This window comes from Oryctolagus cuniculus, chromosome 8 (genome assembly GCF_964237555.1).
Source record: "Oryctolagus cuniculus chromosome 8, mOryCun1.1, whole genome shotgun sequence".
Taxonomy (NCBI): domain Eukaryota; kingdom Metazoa; phylum Chordata; class Mammalia; order Lagomorpha; family Leporidae; genus Oryctolagus; species Oryctolagus cuniculus.
Window position 1 is genome coordinate 129,330,604 of NC_091439.1, and position 23,403 is coordinate 129,354,006.

Here is a 23,403-nt window from a genome sequence, read left to right on the forward strand (position 1 = left end):
GCCCAAGTGCTTGGGCCATTTTCTGCTGCTTTCCGAGGCCATAGCAGAGTTGGATTGGAAGTGGAGCAGCCAGGACTTGAACTGGCGCCCATATGGGATGCTAGCACTGCAGGCAGTGGCTTTACCCACTGCACCACAGTATTGGCCCCATCAATCATCATTTTAATTATTTATTTAGAATTGATTGATTCTGCTAAGTGAAAGAAATGTCTCAGAAGGAAAAGGTAGCAGGCTCTGGAAATACATAGCCAAATTTCTTTCCAGGATGACTCTTTTTAACTTCATTTAGATTTTGAGTATTAGGGTTAAAAACTGAAGTTGTTATGATGGTACAGAGAATATCTCATGCCACCCAATTTCTCCTTTTATTAACATCTTACACTATTACAACATATTATTGCCACAGATGAATCCATATTGTTACATTTTTATTAAATAAAATCCATTCTTTTTTTGAAGATGTATTTACTTATTTTAAAGACAGTTACACACACACACACACACACACACACAGGGGGGGTGGAATCTTCCCTCTATTGATTCGCTCCCCAAATGACCACAATGGCCACAGTGGGCCAGAATGAAGCCCGGAACCAGGAACTCCATCTGGTCTCCCACATGGGTGTCAAGGGCCCAAGTACTTGGCCATTTTCCACTGTTTTCCCAGGCACTTTAGCAGGGGGCTGGGTAGGCAATGAAACAGCCAGAGCTCAAACTTGCTCTCCTATGGGATGCAGGCACCTCAGGTGGCAGCTTAACCTGCTGAGCTACAGTCCCAGCCCCGAAAGTCCATTCTTTGTTCAGATAGCCCAATCATTCCCCAGTGATCCAGAAAGATAACTGTATAAACTGCAGTGTGAAAATTAAGAGTAAATTAACGGGGTAAAGGAGAACTAATAATGGAAATAAGAAAGTTTATTTATTTATTTATTTTTAAAGAATTATGTATTCATTTGAAAGTCGGGGTTACACAGAGAGAGAAGGAGAGGCAGAGAGAGAGAGGTCTTCCATCTGCTGGTTCACTCCCCAGTTGGCCGCACTGGCTGGAGCTTCGCTTATTGAAGCCAGGAGCCAGGAGCTTCTTCCTGGTCTCTCACGTGGGTGCAGGGGCCCAAGTGCTTGGGCCATCTTGTACTGCTTTCCCAGGCCATAGCAGAGAGCTGGATTGGAAGAGGAGCAGCCGGGACTCGAACCGGCGCCCATATGGGGTGCCAGCACTGCAGGCGGCAGCTTTATCCGCTATGCCACAGCGCCAGCCCCAGAAAATTTATTTATTTGCTAGGTAAATAAAATGCTGTATAGACAAACTTCTGTGATGCAGCTAAGCTAGTAGTTGGAGGAAAATGTATAACCTAACTATGTTTATTTTCAAGAGAAGAAAAGGCTACATGAGAAACAAAAATGTATCTGAGCAACCTTAGGTAGGTTTGAGATAAGACAGTTTCCAGCAGTAGATTGACCTTTCTCTAAGAAATGTGAACCCCTCGGTATCTGCAGGGGACTGATTCTAGGACTTGCACAGATACCAAAATCCATCAGTGCTCTAGTCTTTTATATAAGACAGCATAGCTTTGGCATAGAACCAATGCATATCCTCTGTGTCTCTAGGTTACTTACATTACTTAGTGCAGTGTATTGTATGTAAGTAGTTGCTACAGTATATTATTTAGAAAATAATGACAGGAAAAAAAAAAGACTGTAAGTGTTCAGTACACTTTTTTGTCCAAATATTTCCAGTCTTTGGTTGGTTGAATTCACAGATACAGAACTCAGGGACATGGAACCCAGTGCTTTTTCCTTCCACATTAAAACAGCCAGAATACGTCAGCAAGTGCTTATCAACTCTCTCTCTCTCTCTCACACACACACATGCACGCACACACACACGTGCACACACATGCATGTACAGCCCACATCTCTCCACTAGGAATATTTCCTGTTCAATTATGTCATAATATGTTGTCTAGAATAATCTAAAAGCATTCTGTCAGACTTCTACTTTTGGTAATCACCTCCTACAATTATTTCCTCCCAGAGCTGCCAAATCGATCTTGTAAATATTAATTATATCATATTACCTTTCTTTCTTTTTACAATCTACGTCTTAGAATGGTTTTGTCATGCTTATTATGACTTGCTTCCTGCTTAGTCTGACTTTGTATCATTTACTATTTTCTGTTCTTGGAAATCTTTTAACGTGAAAATAAACTCCTTGTATAACATATTGCTCTTATTCATGCCAAACACACACAGACAGTAACACTGAAGGCTTACTGAATGGCTTTGATTTTGTATCATTTTGTTACCTGGAAAATGCTGTATAATTGTAATGTTCAGCAAGAATATGAGAATGAATGAACATCCAAGTGGGATGTAGAGCTGTCTATTCCAAAAGCAAGCATAGAGTTTGATGTTTTGCAATACTGTCTTAACACTGCACTTTTACTCAAGAAAAATAATGTAAGGGGATTTAATTTGGTCAATACTTACTACGTATGCATCTGTGTATGCTACATGAAATATGTTTTCCCAATTTTTTATTTTTTTGCTTTCCATCATAGGTAGTGACAGCTACATCATCCCTTGCTTTGGGAATTAATATGCCCTGTAAAACCGTTGTTTTTACAGAAGACTCTGTTTATTTGGATGCTCTGAACTTTCGACAGGTATTTATAATACATGACTTCTGTTACGGTTCTATATACAGGTATCTGAAATGCTCATTCAGTAGGCCAGGAAAAGCCATTTGTTCTGAAATATTTGGTGGCCATAAAAATATTTGAAACTGAGTTTTTATATATGTATATTAATGAATATGATTACACTTAAAAAACTTGTAAAATATATTGTCAGTAGCTTAGTTTTCCTGAAGATATTCTCAATTTGATAAATATTCTTGAACATAAACAAAAATAATATTGGAGGGAAGTAACTACATCTTTGAGCACCCAATTCATGCCAACCACCAATAATTATATGTTAAGTGTCTATAAGGTTTTGATTTTAGGCTCGTTTCTGGAACTACGTTGGTAAATCAGAAATTGTGCCTGCTTTAAAGGCCATGATTTTAATTTAATTTTATAGGCAGAGAGAGAGAAACGAGAGAGGAAGGAAAAAAGAGACAAAGAGGTTTCCTACCCACTGGTTCATTCCTCAGACACCTACGGTGGCTAGGGTTAGGCCAGGCTGAAGTCAGGAGTCAGGAACTCAGTCCGGATTTCCAGTGTGAGTGATAGGAACCTGACTACTTGAGCTGCCACCTGCTGCCTTCCAGGAAGCTGGGAAGGGGACCAGAGCTGGTGTTTGAACCCAGGCGTTCCAATCTAGGTGTCAGGCATCCCAAGCATCCTACACCAAATGCCTTCCCTAAGGTCATGATCTTTATTTGTTTATTTAAAGATTTATTTACTTATTTGAAAGACAGAGTTATAGACAGAGAGAGGTGGGGGGGGGTCTTTCATCGTTTGGTTCACTCCCCAAATGGACCCAAAGGCTGGAGCGAGGCCAATCTGAAGCCAGGCGCTAGGAGCTTCTTCCACATTTCCAACATGGGTGCAGGGACCCCAGCACTTGAGCCATCTTCCAGTGCCTTCTCAGGCCATGAGCAGGGAGCTGGATCTGAAGGGAAGCAGCCGGGACTCCAAGTGGTGCCCATATGGGATGCTGGCACTGCAGGCGGCCCAACCTAGTTAAACCACAGCACTGACCCCAGATCATGATCTCTAAACACAGGAGCTGGTACTCCATTTATTTTTTTAAAAAAGAGGCAATACTGTCTTAACACTGGACTTTAAAATGTATCTATAAAAATATATCTATAAAATAAAATAATTCTGCAAGATTTGACAACATCAATATACCAAGAAACAAAAAACTCATTGAAGATTTATTTTCAAATGTTTAATGTTCCACATGGTATAGGTAAGTGAGACATTATTTACAGTGCCAGGATTTGAACTTGCATAAGTTTTGTGGTCATCTCTTTAGATGTCTGGGCGTGCAGGAAGGCGTGGAGAAGATCTTATAGGAAGTGTGATCTTCTATGATATTCCATTACCCAAGATAGACCGGCTCTTGAAGTCTGATGTGCCCAAGCTGAAGGGTCAGTTTCCCCTAAACATCACCTTGGTTCTCAGACTCATGCTGTTGGTTGCCAAAGCAGATGACAAAGAGGATGCCAAAGCAAAGGTACAGTCTCTACCCTCTCTAACAGACATAATCATCTTAGCTCAAGTCTAAAGTAAGCCTCGCCTGTTAGGTATCTTGGAGGGAATAAAATCACAATGTGCAGTTCGCAAACTCTTAGCAACATTTGATTCTTGTCTTAGTGCCTTTCCTTCACACAAGAACATGGTGGTAACTTCTGTACACGTGACAAATTAAGTCCATGATTATAAATACACTCTGCATATATGAGAAATTTTTTCAATAAATATATCTAGCCTAGAACATTTTAAAAGTAAATTTTCAAAGAATTAATGGTTGAAAATGTACTAAATACTGGAATGTTCCTAACTCTTACTTTTATATATTCATAAGCTTACATTTATTTCTCAGTGGTTATGAGTGAAGTTGTCATTGTTCATCTCTCCCAGTAAATTTTTCATCCTATTATGTTTTATTCATACATAGAGAATGTAAAACTTATGGCATATCTGTAATAATTATTTAGAGTATATAATATAACAAAGTCATTAGTGATATCTCAAACTTTATAGCTAGCCTGTCTAACTTTGGTGTTTTGACATGTGTGCATAGGCATTGTCGCTGCTCCAGTATTCCTTGATGTCCTTCAAGCGACCAAAGGTCAAGTGCATGTTAAAATTTTACTTCATATATTCTTTGCAATTCTTGATCAGAGAGGTAAGATTTAAACCTGTTTTCACTAAAGTGTTCGTACATGTATTTAACTTTACTACTGAAATCTCCTTACTTGATGACTTACCTGTTGGGTATTTCTGAGATCTAGGGACTGAGGCTAAATTGTTAAATTGATTCACAGGGATACCTGAATCAAGAATGTGTTCCCGTTGGATATGCTGGCCTTGTGTCCCACCTGCACTACCACGAACCTTCAAACTTTGCTTTAGTAAGCATGCTGGTGAAAGGTCTGTTTCACAAGCTGTGTGTTCCAGTCATCGTAGATGGTGAGCAGCTATCCTTTTCCCAACTCCTACCCCTTACACTGTACATGTACACACACTGACATCCCGTACGACTGCTTCACATATACCTGCACGTTCCCCAGAACTACATTTGCTTTTGATGGTGTGCCATCTTTAAAAGATTGAGAGGGAGGGAGGGACAGGGGGAAGAAGGGGGAGAGACAGGGAAGGAGGGAAGAAGGGAAAGATGGGGAGAGGGGGGGGAGGAGGGAAAAGAGAGAGAGAGGATGAATGAATGAATGAGCGAGTAGACCAAGAGAAATCTTCCACTGATTTGCTTTCCGATGTCCACAGTAGCTGGTCCTGGGCCAGGTCAAAGTTGGGAGCTGGAAACTCAATCCATGTCTCTCATGTGGGTGGGAAGAACCCAATCACTTGCGCCATCATCTGCATTAGCAGGAAGTAAGAGCTGGATCTGAATTTTAAACCTGGGTACCCCATATGAGATGTAGGCATCTTAACTGCTAGGCTAAGCATGCATCTTGGTAGGCCATTTTCTGATTGCCCATTCTCCTAATGTATCTTGAAGGTTTTTCTTGTCATTTTACAAAATTAAATATGTTTATAAAATATTATTAGCATCTGAATTTTGTATGTATAATCATAATATAAATATGATTCTTAATGATTATTTAATATACTTTTAAATTTTAAGAAATTATAACCTTTAGCTTTGTTAAAGACAATAAGCATTATTCTACTGAAAAATTTTTGGAAGTTATTTACATAAAACATTGTCATCTGTAATGATTTCCTTTACTATAATTTTAAATTAGTTTTTCCCTTTTCTATAACTGAAACACAATGCTGTAAGGTAAAGAGGGAAATAGAACGGTGTGATCCAAACACAAATGCAGGCAGCTAAGGCTAGAATATACAGTTAGTGACCCATTGTTCTATTTTATTTTTGGAAACATCAACTTTTATCAAAATAGTACAGAAATAATTAAGATGATATGGTAGTATATATCTTTTTAAAAATATTTATTTATTTATTTGAAAGTCAGAGTAACACAGAGAGAGGAGAGGCAAAGAGAGAGAGAGAGGTCTTCCATCTGCTGGTTCACTCCCCAATTGGCTGCAATGGCCAGAGCTGGGACGATCTGAAGCCAGGAGCCAGGAGCTTCTTCCAGTTCTCCCACATGGGTGCAGGGGCCGAAGGACCTGGGTCATCTTCTACTGCTTTCCCAGGCCATAACAGAGAGCTGGATCAGAAGTGGAGCAGCCAGGACTCGAACCGGTGCCCATATGGGATGCCGGCACTGCAGGCCAGGTGTTAACCCACTATGCCACTGTGCTGACCCATGATATCTTAACACTAATAATAAATCAAATCATAAAGCCTTTGATCCATGTGAACCTGTTTTTTTTTTTTTTCAAGAAAGAGTCATGAATTTTACTTATGATATAAATATTGCGTAGAGGGTCTCAGAATGCTAAAGCAATTTGAAAGCTGGGCACAATTTTCACATGATGCTAACAATGTATAGAAATCAAGTTCGAGCCGGTGCCACGGCTCACTAGGCTAATCCTCCACCTAGCGGCGCCGGCACACCGGGTTCTAGTCCCGGTCGGGGCGCCTGATTCTGTCCCTGTTGCCCCTCTTCCAGGCCAGCTCTCTGCTGTGGCCAGGGAGTGCAGTGGAGGATGGCCCAGGTGCTTGGGCCCTGCACCCCATGGGAGACCAGGAAAAGCACCTGGCTCCTGGCTCCTGCCATCGGATCAGCGCGGTGCACTGGCCGCAGCGCGCCGGCCGCAGCGGCCATTGGAGGGTGAACCAACGGCAAAGGAAGACCTTCCTCTCTGTCTCTCTCTCTCACTGTCCACTCTGCCTGTCAAAAAAAAAAAAACAAAAACAAAAACAAAAACAAAAACAAAAACAAAAAAAAAGAAATCAAGTTTGAAAGCCTCACTCTGCACGGCATTTCTCTGATACTGCAGGTAGTTGTAGCCTGTTTCCTAGTCTCTCATGAGTGCCTGTCATTCAGCTCCTTCATCCATCATGCTCCCAGTGGTCTGGACCCTGGCCCTCTGCAAAATGCTGGAGCAGATCAAATATCGGGAATTTCACATAGGCTTTCCCTCTAGGAGATTTAGTCCCTAGTGTATTGCGAGGGTTTGGGCATAAGAAAATATGGGGAATAAATATTCCAGGGAAAAAGCAATATTGGCAGCAAAGGCCTGTCAAGAGGAGCAGGTGCGAGTTCTTTCTGTAACGTGCACCAAAGAGAGAGTGGGCGCAGATTCACGTCACACAGGGCCTGGAAGGGCAGACGAGGAGTTTAGCAAGCAGCTTCGGGCCTTTGTTCCTTGGCAGGGGTTGCACCAAGGTAGAAAAAAATGAGTAGAATGGAGACAGAGGAGCAAAGGGCAGACTTGGAGCCAGTGAGGGAATCCCCAAGCAGTTACAGAGTAGGGGCAACCATCGCTCATTGACCACCAGGCTTCTGCAGGTAAGAGTGGGTAGGAGGATGCAAAGCGTTTTGTAGCAAGATGCCATCAGTTAGCCTGCAATATTGTGAAATGCTGGTGTAGTTTGTTAAAAAGTCACCAAATTCATAGGAAGTAAGTTTTCAGCTGTGTCTTTTGTTTTGTTTTGTTTTGTTTTGTTTTGTTTTTTTTGTTTTTGTTTTTGTTTTTGTTTTTGTTTTTTTTTGACAGGCAGAGTGGACAGTGAGAGAGAGAGACAGAGAGAAAGGTCTTCCTTTGCCGTTGGTTCACCCTCCAATGGCCGCCGCGGTCGGCGCGCTGTGGCCGGCGCACCGCGCTGATCCGATGGCAGGAGCCAGGAGCCAGGTGCTTTTCCTGGTCTCCCATGGGGTGCAGGGCCCAAGCACCTGGGCCATCCTCCACTGCACTCCCTGGCCACAGCAGAGAGCTGGCCTGGAAGAGGGGCAACCGGGACAGAATCCGGCGCCCCAACCGGGACTAGAACCCGGTGTGCCGGCGCCGCAAGGCGGAGGATTAGCCTAGTGAGCCGCGGCGCCGGCCCTCAGCTGTGTCTTACACATTACATTTGTTCTCCAAGGTTTTGAAAAATTAAACTTTTTTTTTTAAATAACAAAATACAGGCAAAAAGACATTTTCTGAAGATGTGATGGAAACCTTGGTGGTGGTTTTAGCACATCTTTTTGGAAAGAGATACCTTCCTCCCTGTGCGAAAAAGTTTAAGAAGGTGTTTTCTCATTCAATGGTAAGAAAATAAAATACTGCAATACTCGTACTTTGATGTAACCTCTTTCTGCTTTAATAATAATGAAGTGCAACAGCATTTTCCCAGTAACAAGATTTTGCCATCATTCACTCGAGTTACTTCTTCATGCTCCAGTTAGTCTTTGGGATGCATGAGTGCAGATTTGTATATGAATGCTTTGTTTTTTACTAATATGCGTTCTCCATGAACTTTTTGAAGATCCCTTGTATGAATAGATGTCAGTTTGTTTTGCAGTCAAACTTACCTTTTAATTACAGTTTCCATGAACTTTCTGAAGTGTCATAGTGTAGTAATTGCAGATGAATGGAACTTATTCCTAACAGAGATGAATAGCCAGCTAGTCATTTAATATTAATATTAATAAAGAAGAAGATAAGAAGATCAATTTAACACCTATCTGGAAATAGTGTTCTGGGAATTCTAATCCTTGCCAAATGGAAAGAAAGGAAAATTGGATGGTTTTCATCCGATGCAAAGGTGGCAAGGTGAACAGCAAAATACTACAGCGTATGATGGAGGTATGCATCCCGTATTGAAGCACCAGTTGGAGTCTTGGCTGCTCCACTCCCAATCCAGTTCCCTGCTAATGCATCTGGGAAATCAGCAAAAGATGGCCCAAGTGCTTGGGCCCCTGCCACACATGAGAAACCCGGATGACGTCTCTGGTTCCTGGCCCAGGCTTGGCTGTTGTGGACGTTTGGGGAGTGAATCAAAGGATGGAGGACTTCTCTTTTTCTCTCTCTGTCTCTCCCTCTCTTGCTGTCACTCTGTCATTCAAGTAAATACAATAAATCTTTTAAAAAGAGCATTTATGATGATCGTGGTAAGCAGGTTGCACTCTTCTGCACTTGAAGTGTGTTTGTGGTGTCAGGATTAGAAGACAGAAAGCCCATGGCTTTGACACATTGCAATGACTTATATTCATTTCCTGGATAAGCATTGCCTTACCTCTCTGATGAGCGCCTGTATTTTGAGAGTGTATGAAATGAATCTGTGACTGAGTTTTCTTTACATTTGGCCCTTGTGGAGCCTGTGGAATGGTGTGCAGAGCATACAAGCCATGGCTGGTAGCTGTCATAGGTTTAAAAAGTGCTCACATAGGGAATACGACTCATTTTTTGGTAACCTCACAGAATTAGCAGTATGGCAAGAAGGCACTAATTTATTTATTCAGCCTGCATGCCAACATTAGGACAGAGTTTGGCTTCATCCTCAATGCTTGGCTTGACACTGTGACATTTTTACATGGTTAAGAAGCACACAAAACCAAGTATGTCGTATTTAGTCGTTCATTTTTGTTTAACTGGAAGAAATTCCAAAAATGTACTGAGCATACTACTTGGAGCAGTCTTTCCTTTTTCTAAGATTTATTTTTTTTATTTGAAAAGCAGAGTTACAGAGAAGAGGGGAGAGAGAGAGAGAGAGAGAGAGAGATCTTCCATCCACTGATTCACTCCCCAAATGACCACAATGGCTGGAGCTGGGTCAGGCTGAAGCCAGGGGTCAGGCTGAAGCCAGGGGCCAGGACCTCCATCTGGGTCTCCCAGGGGGTTGCTCTCCACTACTTTTCCTAGGTCATTAGCAGGGAGCTGGATCAGAAGTGGAACAGCAGCTGGGACTTGAACTAGTGCCCATATGGGATGCCAGCAGCACAGGTGGCAGCTTTATCCACTGTGCCATAATGCTGGCCCCATGGAATAGTCTTTCAGTCTATAGAATAACTTAGTAAAGGGCCAGCACTGTGGTGTAGCAGGTAAAGCTGCTGCCTTCAGTGCTAGCATCCCATATGGGCACCAGTTTGAGTCTTGGCTGCTCCACTTACTTCCTGGTAAGCCTGACTCTGGTGGTCCCAGTGCTTTTCCACAGTATTCTATTTCAGCTACTGTGTCGATACAGCTCTCCCGCCATCTAACCAGGGGAGGGCCTCTCTCTGCCCTAGGACCTCCAGAAGGGACACAGTCCTGCCAACACCCTGGGGAGACCCATTGTGGACTCAGGACTTTCAGACCTGTGAGGTTACCACTCATCTTGCCGTCATTTGTTGGTAGCGGCAATAGGAAATTTAATAAAAGCACAGCTGACGATTCTTGGGTCATTCATCTATCACCTATGCTGTTTTTTCAATTGCTTCAAACTTTGGAAGGATACAAAGGGTCTTAGGTACTAACCACCAAAAACACCAACACTACTTGCCCCGGTTTTGGGGATAAAGTGCACGTGGGAATACAAAGGCAAGGGGACCTATCTGACGGCTCTGGGAGAAGAACTTCAGCGACTGTCTCCGTCTGGGCCCCAGAGAGCTTCCTTCTCTGAGTTACCCGCTGCTTCACTGTGCTCCCCTCTTTGAAATATATGTTCTGTGTTTTTTCATGTAAATAATACAACGTGAATAAACAAATATTTTTTTGGACCTACATGGAAGACAGAGAAACATACAAACCCAGCAGACTTGGTAGAACGGCGTGAGATAAGGGATATAAATCCATGCGGGCACAAAGGCTCGGGAGAGACTCCGGGGATGGTGGGCCTGGGCCTGCACCGTGATTCTTCCTTCCCTTTATAAAGACACTGGCACGGTGCTGGGACTCTTCCATTTTCTTAGCATGTTCATGGATGTTACATTGGGAGAAAAAGGTGAAAATAGGAGTTTGTTTCCAAAACGTCTATATGTCTTTCTTTGACTGAATGAAGTTATCTTTTGCAATGGAGTGACTTTTCCACCTGCAAATGAAATCAGTACCCAAGTCGTATTGACACAGTCTTCACAGTATCTCTCAAATATGGTAGCTTTTCTCTTTCCACTACTGTGCCTCCCCAGGCCCAGGCTATGGAACTATTGTTATTTTCAAATAATTCATTTTGGCTTTATTGGTCCTCTCTCCTTTTTTGTATGCATGGGTGGATTTTCTGTATTAATTTTCTCCTCTTACCTTCTTTAAAAAGTCACTTTCTTTTTACATTTTTTTCTCACTGTTCTTTTAATTCCTTCAGCTAAGTGGAATGCTTAGCTCACTAATTTTCTTTCTAACTTCTTTCTGATATGAATATTTGAAAATATACATTCCTTGGTAAATGTAATTTTAGAGGTATTTTATACCTTTTTTAAAAGTTTTATTTATTTATTTGAAAGTCAGAGCTACAGAGAGAGAGAAGGAGAAGCAGAGAGAGAGAGAGAGAGAAGTCTTCCATCCACTGATTCACTCCCTAGTTGGTCACAATGGCTGGAACTGCGCTGATCTGAAGCCAGAAGCCAGGAGCTTCTTCCAGGTCTCCCACATGGGTGCAGGGGCCCAAGGACTTGGGCCATCTTCTACTGCTTTCCCAGGCCACAGCAGAGAGCTGGATTGGAAGTGGAGCAGCTGGGCCTCAAACTGGCACCCATATGAATGCCGGCACTGTAGGAGGAGGATTTACCCACTGTGCCACGGTGCCAGCTCTGTATTTTATACCTTTTTATGAATATCTTTAGGGTTATTTAATTTTAAGAATTTTAGTTTATTTAAATGAATGCTTTTTGGCCCATCAGTGGTATAGAAGTTGTCTTAACTGCTAGATATAGGACATGTCAGTTTAATTATCATTTTTTTCAAGATTTATTTTATTTATTTGAAAGAGTTACAGAGAGAGCCAGAGCCAGATATATATATATATACACACATACATACATATATATATATATATAGAGAGAGAGAGAGAGAGAGAGAGGTCTTCCATATACTGGTTCACTCCCCAAATGCCCCAAATGACCACAATGGCCAGAGCTGCTGGCACAGCAGGCGGTGGCTTTACCCACTACCCCACAGTGCCGGGCCCCTTAACAGTTGCTAACCAAAACAAAGCAAAACAAAACAAAAAGGATAACGTGAGTGACTTTAGGAAGTGGCTGAGCTCATCTTTTATATATATATATATATATATATATATATTTTATTTGACAGGCAGAGTTAGACAGTGAGAGAGAGAGAGAGAGAGAGAGAGAGAAAGGTCTTCTTTCCGTTGGTTCACTCCCCTAATGGCTGCTGCGGCCGGCCGAGAGCCAGGTGCTTCTCCTGGTCTCCCACATGGGTGCAGGGCCCAAGGACTTGGGCCATCCTCCACTGCACTCCTGGGCCACAGCAGAGAGCTGGACTGGATGAGGAGCTACTGGGAAAGAACCCAGCGCCCATGTGGGATGCTGGCGCCGCAGGCGGAGGATTAACCAAGTGAGCCACGGCGCTGGCCCTGAGCTCATCTTTGGAGTAGTTAATAGTTGGGCATTACCAGGTTGCAGGTCAGGCAGGGACATGTGTGTGTGTGTGTGTGTGTGTTCTCTCTCTCTCTCTCTCTCTCTCTCTCTCTCTCTCTCTCTCTCTCTCTCTCTCTCTCTCTGTGTGTGCATGTGCTTTCGACCTTTGCCTTCAATGGCAGAGACGTGCGTTTTCCTAGAAGGCATCGGCAACATACATGGGACAGCCCCGGGAATCTGTGATAAGGCATACAGCCTCAGTCTTGTACCTTCTCTGGGAAACGAAACTTAAAGCTTGGTGACTCAGCTGGTGCAGAGGGTGGCACCAAGGCTCTTCCTGAGCGAGGAGGAAGCTCAGCCTGCCCTCGCATGTGTTCACAGGTCCCACAGCACCCCGTAACTGCTGCTGGCTGCTGCACGTGGAAGGGAGAACTACAGACCACAGGTAGGGGCTTTGGTGCCTGTGTGAAGGAAATGGGGAACAAATGACAGCATGCATTTTCTGACCTTTTTTTTTTAAGATTTATTTCATTTATTTGAAAAGCAGAGAGAGAGAGAGAGAGATATCTTGGGGCCGGCGCTGTGGAAGAGCAGGTAAAGCCGCCGCCTGCAGTGCTGGCATCCCATATGGGCGCCAGTTTGAGTCCCGGCTGCTCCTCTTCTGATCCAGCTCTCTGCTGTGGTCTGAGAAAGCAGTAGAAGATGGCCCAAGTCCTTGGGCCCCTGCACCCATGTGGGAGACCAGGAAGAAGCTCCTGGCTTTAGATCAGGGCAGCTCCGGCCATTGTAGCCAACTGGGGAGTGAACCAGTGGATGGAAGACCTCTCTCTCTCTCTCTCTCTCTCTCTCTCTCTCTGCTTCTCCTCTCTTTGTGTAACTCTGCCTTTAAAATAAATAAATGCATTTTTTAAAAGAGAGATCTTCTATCTTCTGGTTCATTCCCCCAGTGACTACAACAGCTGGGGCTGGGCCAGGCATCTTCATTACCAGGGAGCTGGATTAGAAGCAGAGCAGTCAGGACTTGAACCGGCACTCTGATATGGAATGCTAGTGCCACAAGTGGTGGCTTAACCTACTGTGCCACAGTGCCAGCCCCAGGGGCTACTGAACTTTTAAGAAGCACAAGTGGTATTGGAAGATGTGTGGGGAAGGAGGGCTTGGATCGGAGAAACTCAGCTCTTCTGTTTCTTAGCTGCAGGACCTTGGACAAGCTGAAAACCTCCCCGATCTTCTGATTACTTCCCTGTAAAACTCAGGACTACAAGAGGATGTGTAGGAAACCACAGACTGTTCTATTAAAGCAAGAACTGATATGTGCAAAATACCAAATTTAAATGCTTCTTTACCAAAAAGCAGAGAAGGAGACATCAATGAGATTACGTGCTATAGTGTCTTTCATTAGTTCTATGGTTGGGATAATGTGAGGGGAAGCGGCATTTGAGGAAAACTGATTTTTAAAAAACTTTATTTACTTATTTGAGAGGTAAGGAAAGGAGAGAGAGCGGGAACTCCCGTCTGCCAGCTTACTCTTCAAATGCCTGCAGCGGTCAGCTGGGCCAGACTGAGGTCAGCAGCTGGGAGCTCCATCCGGGTCTCCCAAATGGGAGGCAGGAACGCAGCTACCTGAGCCGTCAGGTGCTGATCCATGGGGTTTGCATCAACAGGAAGCAGGAAGTAGGAGCAGAGCCAGGCCTCATTCCCAGGTGCTCTATATGAACTGTGGGCATCCCAAGTGGTGGCTTAGCCACTGGGTCAGATGCCCACCCTGGAAGCTGCTGATTGTACATGTCATACCGGTGCAGACAAATGTGAATGTCTGAGTATGGTTCCTTCTTGATGGAATTCATGAGTGGGCTTGACAGAATCATTCATGCCTGTTCTATCTGGAGACTAGGGAGGGTTTTGATTCCCTTTTAGAGGCTCACACTGAGCAAGCTCAGGGCAGGTGCTTCGTTCCAACTCTGCCTTCTCAGGTCTCCTGTTGACCTCCTAACTGTTGACCTCCTAACATGCTGTTCTGTCTTCCTGGAATGCTTTATCCTGCTCCCACCCACCAACCTTCTAATACCTTTTCAAGCTAAAGTTCGAATATTGCATAACCTGATAAGTCTCACTCAGCTGTCCCAAGCACTTCCTGATTTAATCTTCCACAGCGCCAGATCCGTCCCCTAGCTTATACCACAGCACTCATGCTGCCTTGTGATTCATCTGCTAACTTATCTTTCTGCTTCTCCAGACCACGCCCTTTCTGGAGTTGATGTCTTCAAGGCTACTGCCTAGAATAGTGTCTGACATTATAGTAAATGTCCCCTACATGATGATTGAGTAAGTTAATTAATGAAGTCGGTATTCATCAAGATGAAATTATATTTATAGGAAACTTTACTTTCTGAAAAAGAAAGAGCCAGGAAGTGCTGAACATTTATGGATTTGTGGCAGAAATGGTCAGCACTTTACATCCTCCCATTTTCTATTTATACACTTTTGCTTTTAGAAGGAAGTTAGTTTTTAACTTTTTATTTTAAAGACAAAGGAACTCAGACACAGAGAGATAAAATGATTTCTCAGTTATGCAATCATTGACTCTCCCTGATGATGATAGTATTGGGTGAGGAATCATAAGATCCTTCCAACGCTCATTGACATGGATGATGGCACAGGACTTCTGTTGAAAGACCATGAGCTGCTGGGTTGCCATTCAGGAGGAGAGTGATAGAAAGGTAAAGAAAGCGAGGTAAAGAAAGGAAATTGAGGAGAAGAACAGAGGTCGCAGTGGGATTATTATAGGATGGAGTAGCTGTGGCTATATTTAGACACCAAGGGGAGGAAGCCAGGTAAAAAAAAGTGGGGGAGGAGATCATGTGGAAGAGGGAGGCAACCTTTAGACAAGGTCCAGGAGAGAGCAGGCATGGTCGAGCCTGGAACACAAAGGGAACAGTTTATGCAAGACAGAAGCCAATAGAGATTGACTGTGGGTATCAGAGAGGAGAAGGGGGTGAAGGCACATGTGTGAAGGCACTTCCAAAACTTTGTGGAAAACGGAATTTCAAATTCACTTTGTTTTGGCACAAGATATTTGAAATCCATGCATAGTTTTTTTCATAATACTTATTTCCATGAACTTTTTGGAGATCCTAATGCTTACATGTGAAGGATTGTGGCAGGCAATTGAGCCTCACGGAATGTGTCTTGGGATGAGTGTTTAGCACAGTGTTAAGACACCCGCGTTCGACACGGGAGGACCTGGGTGTGGTTCCTGGCTCCTGCTTCCGTTTCCAGCTTCCTGCCAATGCAGATCCTGGACATAACATTGATGACTCCAGTAGTTAGGTCTCTGCCGCCCACTTGGGATACCTGGCCCGAGTTCCTAGCTCCTGGCTTCTACCCAGCCCAGCCCTTCCACTGCCCGCATTTGGGAAGTGAACTGGTGGATGTGTGCGTGCTCTCTCTCTTTCTATCTCTCAACTAAATGAATAAAATAAAAAAGAACTGTGTCCTAATAGTGCATGGTAAATCATCAGTACAGAAAGCCAGCATGATATTCTCTGAAATGTCATGCTGGTCAAGGTACCTGCTGTACTGTGGTAGTGAACAGGGAATTTAACAGAGCCCTGAGAAAAAACTGACATTCTTCCTAGGTGAATGTGTGCTACTTTCTATCTTCTTTATGGATAGGAGTAAGAAACAAATGGATTTACCAGTGTGGCAGCCCCATGACAAGTGCCAGAGGCTATAGTGATGTGCTTCAGTACAGAGCAGGTGTGCTTGAATGGGCATCCATTTGCTTGATTTTTTCGGTAGGCTGTTCACTGCTCTCACGTCCATGAATTCTCCCCTTCAGCCTTATATTTGCTACCGGCATCCCTTGTTCAGCACCTTCGTGATCTACTTGCAAAGGCACCCTCAGTCCTGAGGAAATGCAGTAGCCAGCCCCTCAGTCCCTCGGCCAGCTAAGCTATTTCCTCGTAGAGCAGGGACTGCACTTTTCACATAGGCGGTGTTAAGAAGGAGCTCTGGGTGACTGCCTGGAGTCGGTGGAAGGGGTAGGGACAGGTCTCCAGGAAAGTGAACCTCATTTGGTGGCGTGGCTCATTGGCGTGGAGCGAGCAGAGGCTGTTATCCCTTGGCAAGAGGGGGCAGGCAGCTTCATCAGCCTGGAGAATTTTTGAGGGATTGGGGGTTCAACATGCATGAGATCATTGACCTAAATACCCATCCTACATTTTTTTTTCCTATCAAGAAAAAAAAATGGACACTTGCCAAGGCTGTGTATGAGATTCTAAGCATGATTTTCATCACACTCTGCCCTGAGCAATAGGGAGAGGAGAGCCTGCCTTCAAAAATCTGTCTTGAGGTATTCTGAATTTCAGGACATGCCTTAAGTTGGCTGGTGGATGCCCTCAATCTATGTTTCTTTGTGAAAATTTTCTGCTGTTATGGATGGAAGAAAATCATCACTGCTCCCATAAATTGTTTTTAGAAATTTATTTATTTGAAAGTCAGAGTTACAGAGAGAAGGAGAGGCAGAGAGAGAGAGAGCGAGAGAGAGAGAGCGAGTTTCCATCTGCTGGTTCCCTCCCCAATTGGCAGCAATGGCCAGAGCTAAGCCGATCTGAAGTCAGGAGCCAGGAGCTTCTTCCAGGTCTCCCACATGGGTGCAGGGGCCCAAGGACCTGGGCCATCTTCCACTGCTTTCCCAGGCCACAGCAGAGAGCTGGATCAGAAGTGGAGCAGCCGGGGCTCGAACCAGCGCCCATATGGGATGCTGGCATTGCAGGTGGTGGCTTTACCTGCTACGCCACAGCACCGGCCCCTGCTCCCATACTTTCAAGCGCTGCAGCTAAAGCATTTTTTTCAGTGCCTTACCCTCCACCTGTGCTTCATTAGAATTAAGCACAGCATTAGTGACTGTGATCCTGCTGTGTGCCAAGGTTATGGGCGCCTGTCTTAGCTCCAGCAACGGGGCACCTTCCACCAGGGAGGGATCCAGCTGCACGATTCAATCCTGAAGACAGACTCTCAGTGACCACTCCTGATCTCAATGCTCTTGGTCAAGGTTCCCAAGAAAGCAGAGACTGAGATTTAAAAAAAAAAAAGTGCTAATAATTTATTAAGATGTGCAGTTTCAGGAAATCCAAGGTCAAGAAGAATGAGGTGGAGCAAGAGGAAGAGCCAACACAGAGGTGCACCACAGAGGTGTCCACGGCTTAGTATCCACACGGCTAATAATTCATTCCCTTGGGGTCATCTTGCAAGAGGCCATTTAAAGTGGGGTGGGCATTTGACCCAGCAATGAAGAGCCCAATTAGGATGACCACATCCTGCAGTAGAGTGCCTGGACTTAAGAATGACCTCAATTCCTGAGAGCAGGAGTGCTTCAGTATACAATGTCGTGATGAGCTCTTCTGGCCAGAAGACACTGTCTCACTGTTGGCACCTCTGCTGGGGCCGCTCCTGCAGTATTTCCTGGTGAAAGGACACAGAAAGCGAGGGTACATATGCTGATTCGAGTAAGAGAGTGCGCGTTTCAGAACCTCAGCTGAGGACGCCCCAAAAGTCATTGAGCGCGCAGAAACCAACAACTCCCTAATGTTAGTTGGATGCTAATTCAGTGTAAGCTGGCTGACTGTGCGCTCAACTGTGAGAGAGAGTATGACTTAGTAACGCTTCAAATGCTGCGAATTTGTCTTTGGAGACTCTTCCAAAAGGAAGGTGCGAACATAACTTTCTACCATTTTCTAGATTTCTTGCTTCACATCCTTCTGTAGACATTATTTTTTTCTCTCTGTAAATGTGACTTTCATGCATGAGAGGACTTTAAAAAGTTTGTGGGAAATGTTTATTATGAAAAAACCATGCATGGATTTCATTGCTTTTACAAAAAAAAAAAAAAAAGTCCTTTTCGTTCAATTTTTCACAGGCTTTTTGAAGCAGCTTCAGGTATTTTCAGAAGTGTTTTGTGCCATGCAGTGGTGCCACACCATCTTCTTCTTCTTTTTTTAAGATTTATTTGTTTATTTGAAAGTCAGAGTTACACACAGAGAGAAGGAGAGGCAGAGAGAGAGAGCGGTCTTCCATCTACTGGTTCACTCCCCAGTTGGCCACAATGGTCAGAGCTGTGCCGATCCAGAGCCAGGAGCTTTTTCTGGGTCTCCCACGTGGGTGCAGGGGCCCAAGCACTTGGGCCATCTTCCACTGCTTTCCCAGGCCATAGCAGAGAGCTGGATCAGAAGTGGAGCAGCTGGGGCTTGAACCAGCACCCATATGGGATGCTGGCACTGCAGGCGGCAGCTTAACTTGCTATGCCACAGTGCCTTCCCCACACCATTTTCTTTTGAATGACTTGCAGCAAACATATTTGGGGGAAGGATTGTGAAAAATATCCTCTTGGGTAAATACGAACTGGGAAGATTTAGAGAGAGAAGTAATAAAGCAGATGTTACTGTTGAATGAGTGAACTATCGTGATATCTTATTTTTAAAAAATGGGTAATGCTTAATAGGTTTGCTTTTATAGATCATGGCTACTGCACCTGCTGTGGCAGGTGAAAAGTCAAGCTCCAGTGACAGTGACAGTGACACTGAAAATGATAGCTCTGAAGCCAGTGAGACCACGGAGAGCGTGTCCTCTTTTGATCAATTTGAAGAAGAAGATGACCTGAGCTCAGAAGGCATCGTAGAAGAGCCAACTTCCAGGCAACTGCAGTTTGAAATCAATGAAGAGACACCTCCAGGAGCTGAAGCTACAGTTGAGAACAGCTGTCAGTTGGGAGAATCAGGTGAGGGATTACCCATGCATGTGACTTTCTTTCATGCTTCTCCTCTTCTTTGGGAAAAGATTTATTTGTTTATTTATTTCCAAGGTAGAATGACACAACAGAGAAGAAGAGATACAGAGGGTGGAAGATGGGGAAAAGGAGAGGGGAGAGAGAGAGATTGATCAATCTTTCTTTCGCTAGTTCACTCCCCAAATGGCCTCAATAGGCAAGACTAAGCCAGGAGTCAGGAACTCCCTCTGGGTCTCCCACGTGGGTGCAGGGGGCCTAAGCACTTGGACCACCCTCTGCTGCTTTCCCAGGAGCATTGTCAGGGAGCTGGATGGGAAGTGGAGCAGCCGGGACTCGAACTGATGCCTAGATGGCATGCTAGTGCTGCAGGCTGGGACTTTAGCCCACTGCGACACAGCGCCGCACCGTGGCAGAACTTTTGAAGGTAGATGTAGATATTTAGAAATTTATATAACTGTTTATTTAACATCTCTCTCTCTGTGTGTGTGTCTCTCCATATAAAATATTCACATGAATTAACTTTGGAAGTGGCACATTGCTCAAGTTTTGTTTACATTTGTATTTTGCAGATTTCTTAAAGATTTATGTATATCATAAAATTCATTTGTGACTGAGAATTTATGAAAAAGCTAATTTCAAAATTGTACGATTTGGCTGTCCTGGCCCACAATCATTCTGTTTAGTGAGTGGGGTAGGCAGGCTGTCATTATGGAGACAGCGATGTGTCTTTCACATTCTTAGGAACATTCCATTGATGTGTTTGCAGCTTTGCATAAAATACAAATATAGTCAAAGTTATCAGCAGAAGTTGTCTTTTAAAACTGAATATGAGAGGTTGGTGTTGTGTCACAGCAGGTTAAGCTGCTGCCTGCAATGCCAGCATCCCCTGTGAGCACCAGTTCGAGTCCTGGCTGCTCCACTTCCAATCCAGCTCCCTGCAAACGTGCCCGGGAAAGCAATGGAAGATGGCCCAGATGTTTGGGCCCCTGCTATCATGTGGGAGACCTAAGCAGAGTTCTGGGCTCCTGGGTCGATCTCTCCCTCCCTTTCTGTTGCTCTGCCTTACAAATAAATCTTTAAAAAAATGAATATTAAACCTCTGTTATTTATTTTGAAAGGATTAACTGAATGTGGGGAAATTCTAAAGAAACTCTCCAGGTACCTTTGGGCCCACCTGTCAAAATCCGAGTAAGTATAACACAAATAGTTCAAAGTCACACATCACGACATGTTATTTTCCTCTGCATGGCGTATTTTTTTTTTTTAAATTTTCTTCCTGCTAAGTTGTTTTGTATAACCTTCCAATGGGGTAAACAGTTAATGTTATTAAAAATAGAGAAATCTTTCCTTGGGAAATGTTATGGTCTAAGTCATTCGGTAGCCAGGAGTAAGTTATTGAAGAATTTGAAGAGGGGTATAAGTGGAGAAAAGACTCAATTTTCTTTTAATACTGCACAATAATAAAGTAGCTGTTTAACTAACATTGTATTCCATTTAAAACATTGCGCGAGTTTCATGAAACTGACTTTGGCACAAGTTGACCACTGGTTAAACATTCTATAATATCAGCAACGATGACTGCACCACGCCAGTGTGTTGTGTTGTTTTCCTGACAACCATTTGTGTGTGCTTGCTAATGTGCTAGGGACTTTGCACACCACAGTGAAGAGAGTAAAAATGTTCCTGCCACTGGTGGTTTATTGAGTCTAATCTTGGCATTTGGTGCCTCATTCCAATTTTCTCAATTAATTTACAATAGAATAAGTTTAGAATCAAAACGGAATTTATAATACTACAATACCAATTGTATTCAACTACAAAGTAAAATAAAAACTCAAAACATTCTTTATAACAAGCATATTTTAAGTATAGATTATGGCCTAAGCATATTTTGGTTCTAACCACTCATGTTTATCTCATTAATCCTCACAGCAATTGTTTGAAGGATTAGCTGTTCTGAATTCTTTTTTTTTTTTTTTTTGCAAGTCAAGAAACTGTAGCACAGGATAGACAAGCAATTTGTCTAAAGTCACGTAGGAGCAGGCTTAGAATCCAGAGCATTTGGTCTTAGCCAAAACATTATGTGTTGAAATTTGCGGAAAGTGAATTCTGAAAGAATACATAGAGTTAACATTTTCCTACTGTGTTTGAGTTTTTAGTTTGAGAGGAGCAGGATGGAAAAGAGAGGGAGAGAGGGAGAGAAGGAGAGAGGGAGGGGGAAGGGGAGAGAGAGAGTTAGTTTCCACCTGCTGGTTCAGTCTTCAAATGCCTGGGACTGCCGGGCTGGGCTTGGTCAATGCTGGGAGCTGGGAACTTAGTGTGGGTCTCCCGTGTGGGTGGCAGGGAGCCAGCTACTTGAGCCATCACCACTGCCTCCCAGGGTGTGCTTTAGCAGGAAGCTGGAATTGGTAGCTGAAACCAGGACTCAAATCCAGGCACTCGCATGTAGGTTATAGGCATCCTAACAGGCCAAATGCTTTCCTTTAATTAAAAGGAATTATATCTAGTAACAACCCATGTCCTAGCAGTTCTTGTTTTTATACACCACCAGATGTAGCTGGAATAACTTCTGATACCTGCTAAGGCCTGTGTAGCTCTATGATGACTTTGGAAACCGCTTGGTGCTACCCTATAACTTGCAACTCAGTAATTCCATTTGCCTGAGTTCAGTCGAGTGGGCATTGAGGAAACCTGTGTTTCAGGAAGCTATGAGAATAGTCCTTGCAGCACAGTTGGCAGTATCAAAAAATGCATAGAAACAAGTCAGATGCCCATGGGAAGGAGGACACAGAATCAGTTATGATGTACACATCACAGTGCAGTAGTTCAAGCATAGCATCCTATAACCACATGCGGGATTTTAATCGTAATTAGTACTTGAGTTAAACAAAGAAATTTCAGAAAAGGCGTGGGATGCCTTTCTGATAAAAATTACAAATTAAGCATAATATACATCATAAGAACTTAAAAAGTGATGTGAGACTGAGTAAAATTGAATTCAAGGCAGTGGCTGCCTCTGAGGGGAGAGGCTGGGTAATGAGCTTTGGAAACGACTCACTGGGAAGATATAAGTTATGAAAAATCTTGGGCACCGGGTTCTAGTCTCGATTGCCCCTCTTCCAGTCCAGCTCTCTGCTGTAGCCCGGGAGTGCAGTGGAGGATGGCCCAAGTGCATGGGCCCTGCACCCCATGGGAGACCAGGAGAAGTACCTGGCTACTGGCTTCGGATCGGTGCAGCACCGGCCGTAGTGGCCATTTGGGGAGTGAACCAATGGAAGGAGGACCTTTCTCTTTGTCTCTCTCTCTCTCACTAACTCTACCTGTCAAAAAAAATTAAAAAAAAAAAAAAGAAAATTTTTTTTGTTGCTGGGTTGAGTGAAGACGTCACAGATGTTGATTGTACATTAGCTTAAAAAGCAAATAACTGAACTGAATAAATAAACAGCATATAACTGAACAAGGATAATGACTGATTTAGTGTTTCACATTTGAAGTACATAACAGTAAGCCTGTCAATCTAAAATGTATGTGGAGATGAATTTTTTGCATAAATTTAAGCATACGCGTACACTGAAGTGAGTTGCAGTTCCACTCTTAGGATGTCAGGCTCCAACCAGGGGCTTATTCTATTATCAAAATCATGGCAATGCCCTGGAAAACTGTTAAAGATAACAGAAATCTGTGCTTAGTTTTTTCTTTAAATTTCTTAGACTGGAAGAAGAGTTGCCCACCCAATCAAACTGTACGTTTTCTCTGAGGCGGCTGCTGCTCTGTCCACAGTCTCCGCCTGTTCTGTATTTTATTCAGGAGGGTCAGCTTGCTGAAAGACTTCGTTGAATCTGAATTTTTTTTGATTGATGGAGATTCCTTACTCCTCACTTGTGCTCTCCATGTGAACCTCAAGATGGGGCAAACCCTCCACTTCTTCTACATTATGGAGCGGTTTCTGCACGACTTCATTCAAAAGGAAGCCAGATTTGTAATCGTCTTTTTTAAGGTAACAGATATTTCG

The 23,403-nt window shown here is 43.6% G+C and overlaps 1 protein-coding gene and 1 long non-coding RNA gene across 2 annotated transcripts in view; both read left to right on the forward strand.

Moving 5' to 3' along the window:
• LOC103346715 (probable ATP-dependent RNA helicase DDX60) overlaps positions 1-19,229 on the forward strand; it is a 100,140-nt gene extending 80,911 nt beyond the window's left edge. Inside the window, exons 30-36 of the long non-coding RNA XR_011378534.1 lie at positions 2,562-2,666; positions 3,988-4,188; positions 4,759-4,863; positions 5,003-5,147; positions 8,237-8,358; positions 12,986-13,049; positions 19,107-19,229. This is a non-coding gene — a long non-coding RNA (probable ATP-dependent RNA helicase DDX60). The remainder of the gene's footprint in view (positions 1-2,561; positions 2,667-3,987; positions 4,189-4,758; positions 4,864-5,002; positions 5,148-8,236; positions 8,359-12,985; positions 13,050-19,106) is intronic.
• Positions 19,124-23,403, forward strand: part of LOC127488805 (probable ATP-dependent RNA helicase DDX60) — a 95,026-nt gene continuing 90,746 nt past the window's right edge. The window contains 3 exon segments of the mRNA XM_070048221.1: positions 19,124-19,382; positions 20,510-20,579; positions 23,199-23,388. Of these exon segments, the coding sequence (XP_069904322.1) occupies positions 19,124-19,382; positions 20,510-20,579; positions 23,199-23,388 (519 nt within the window).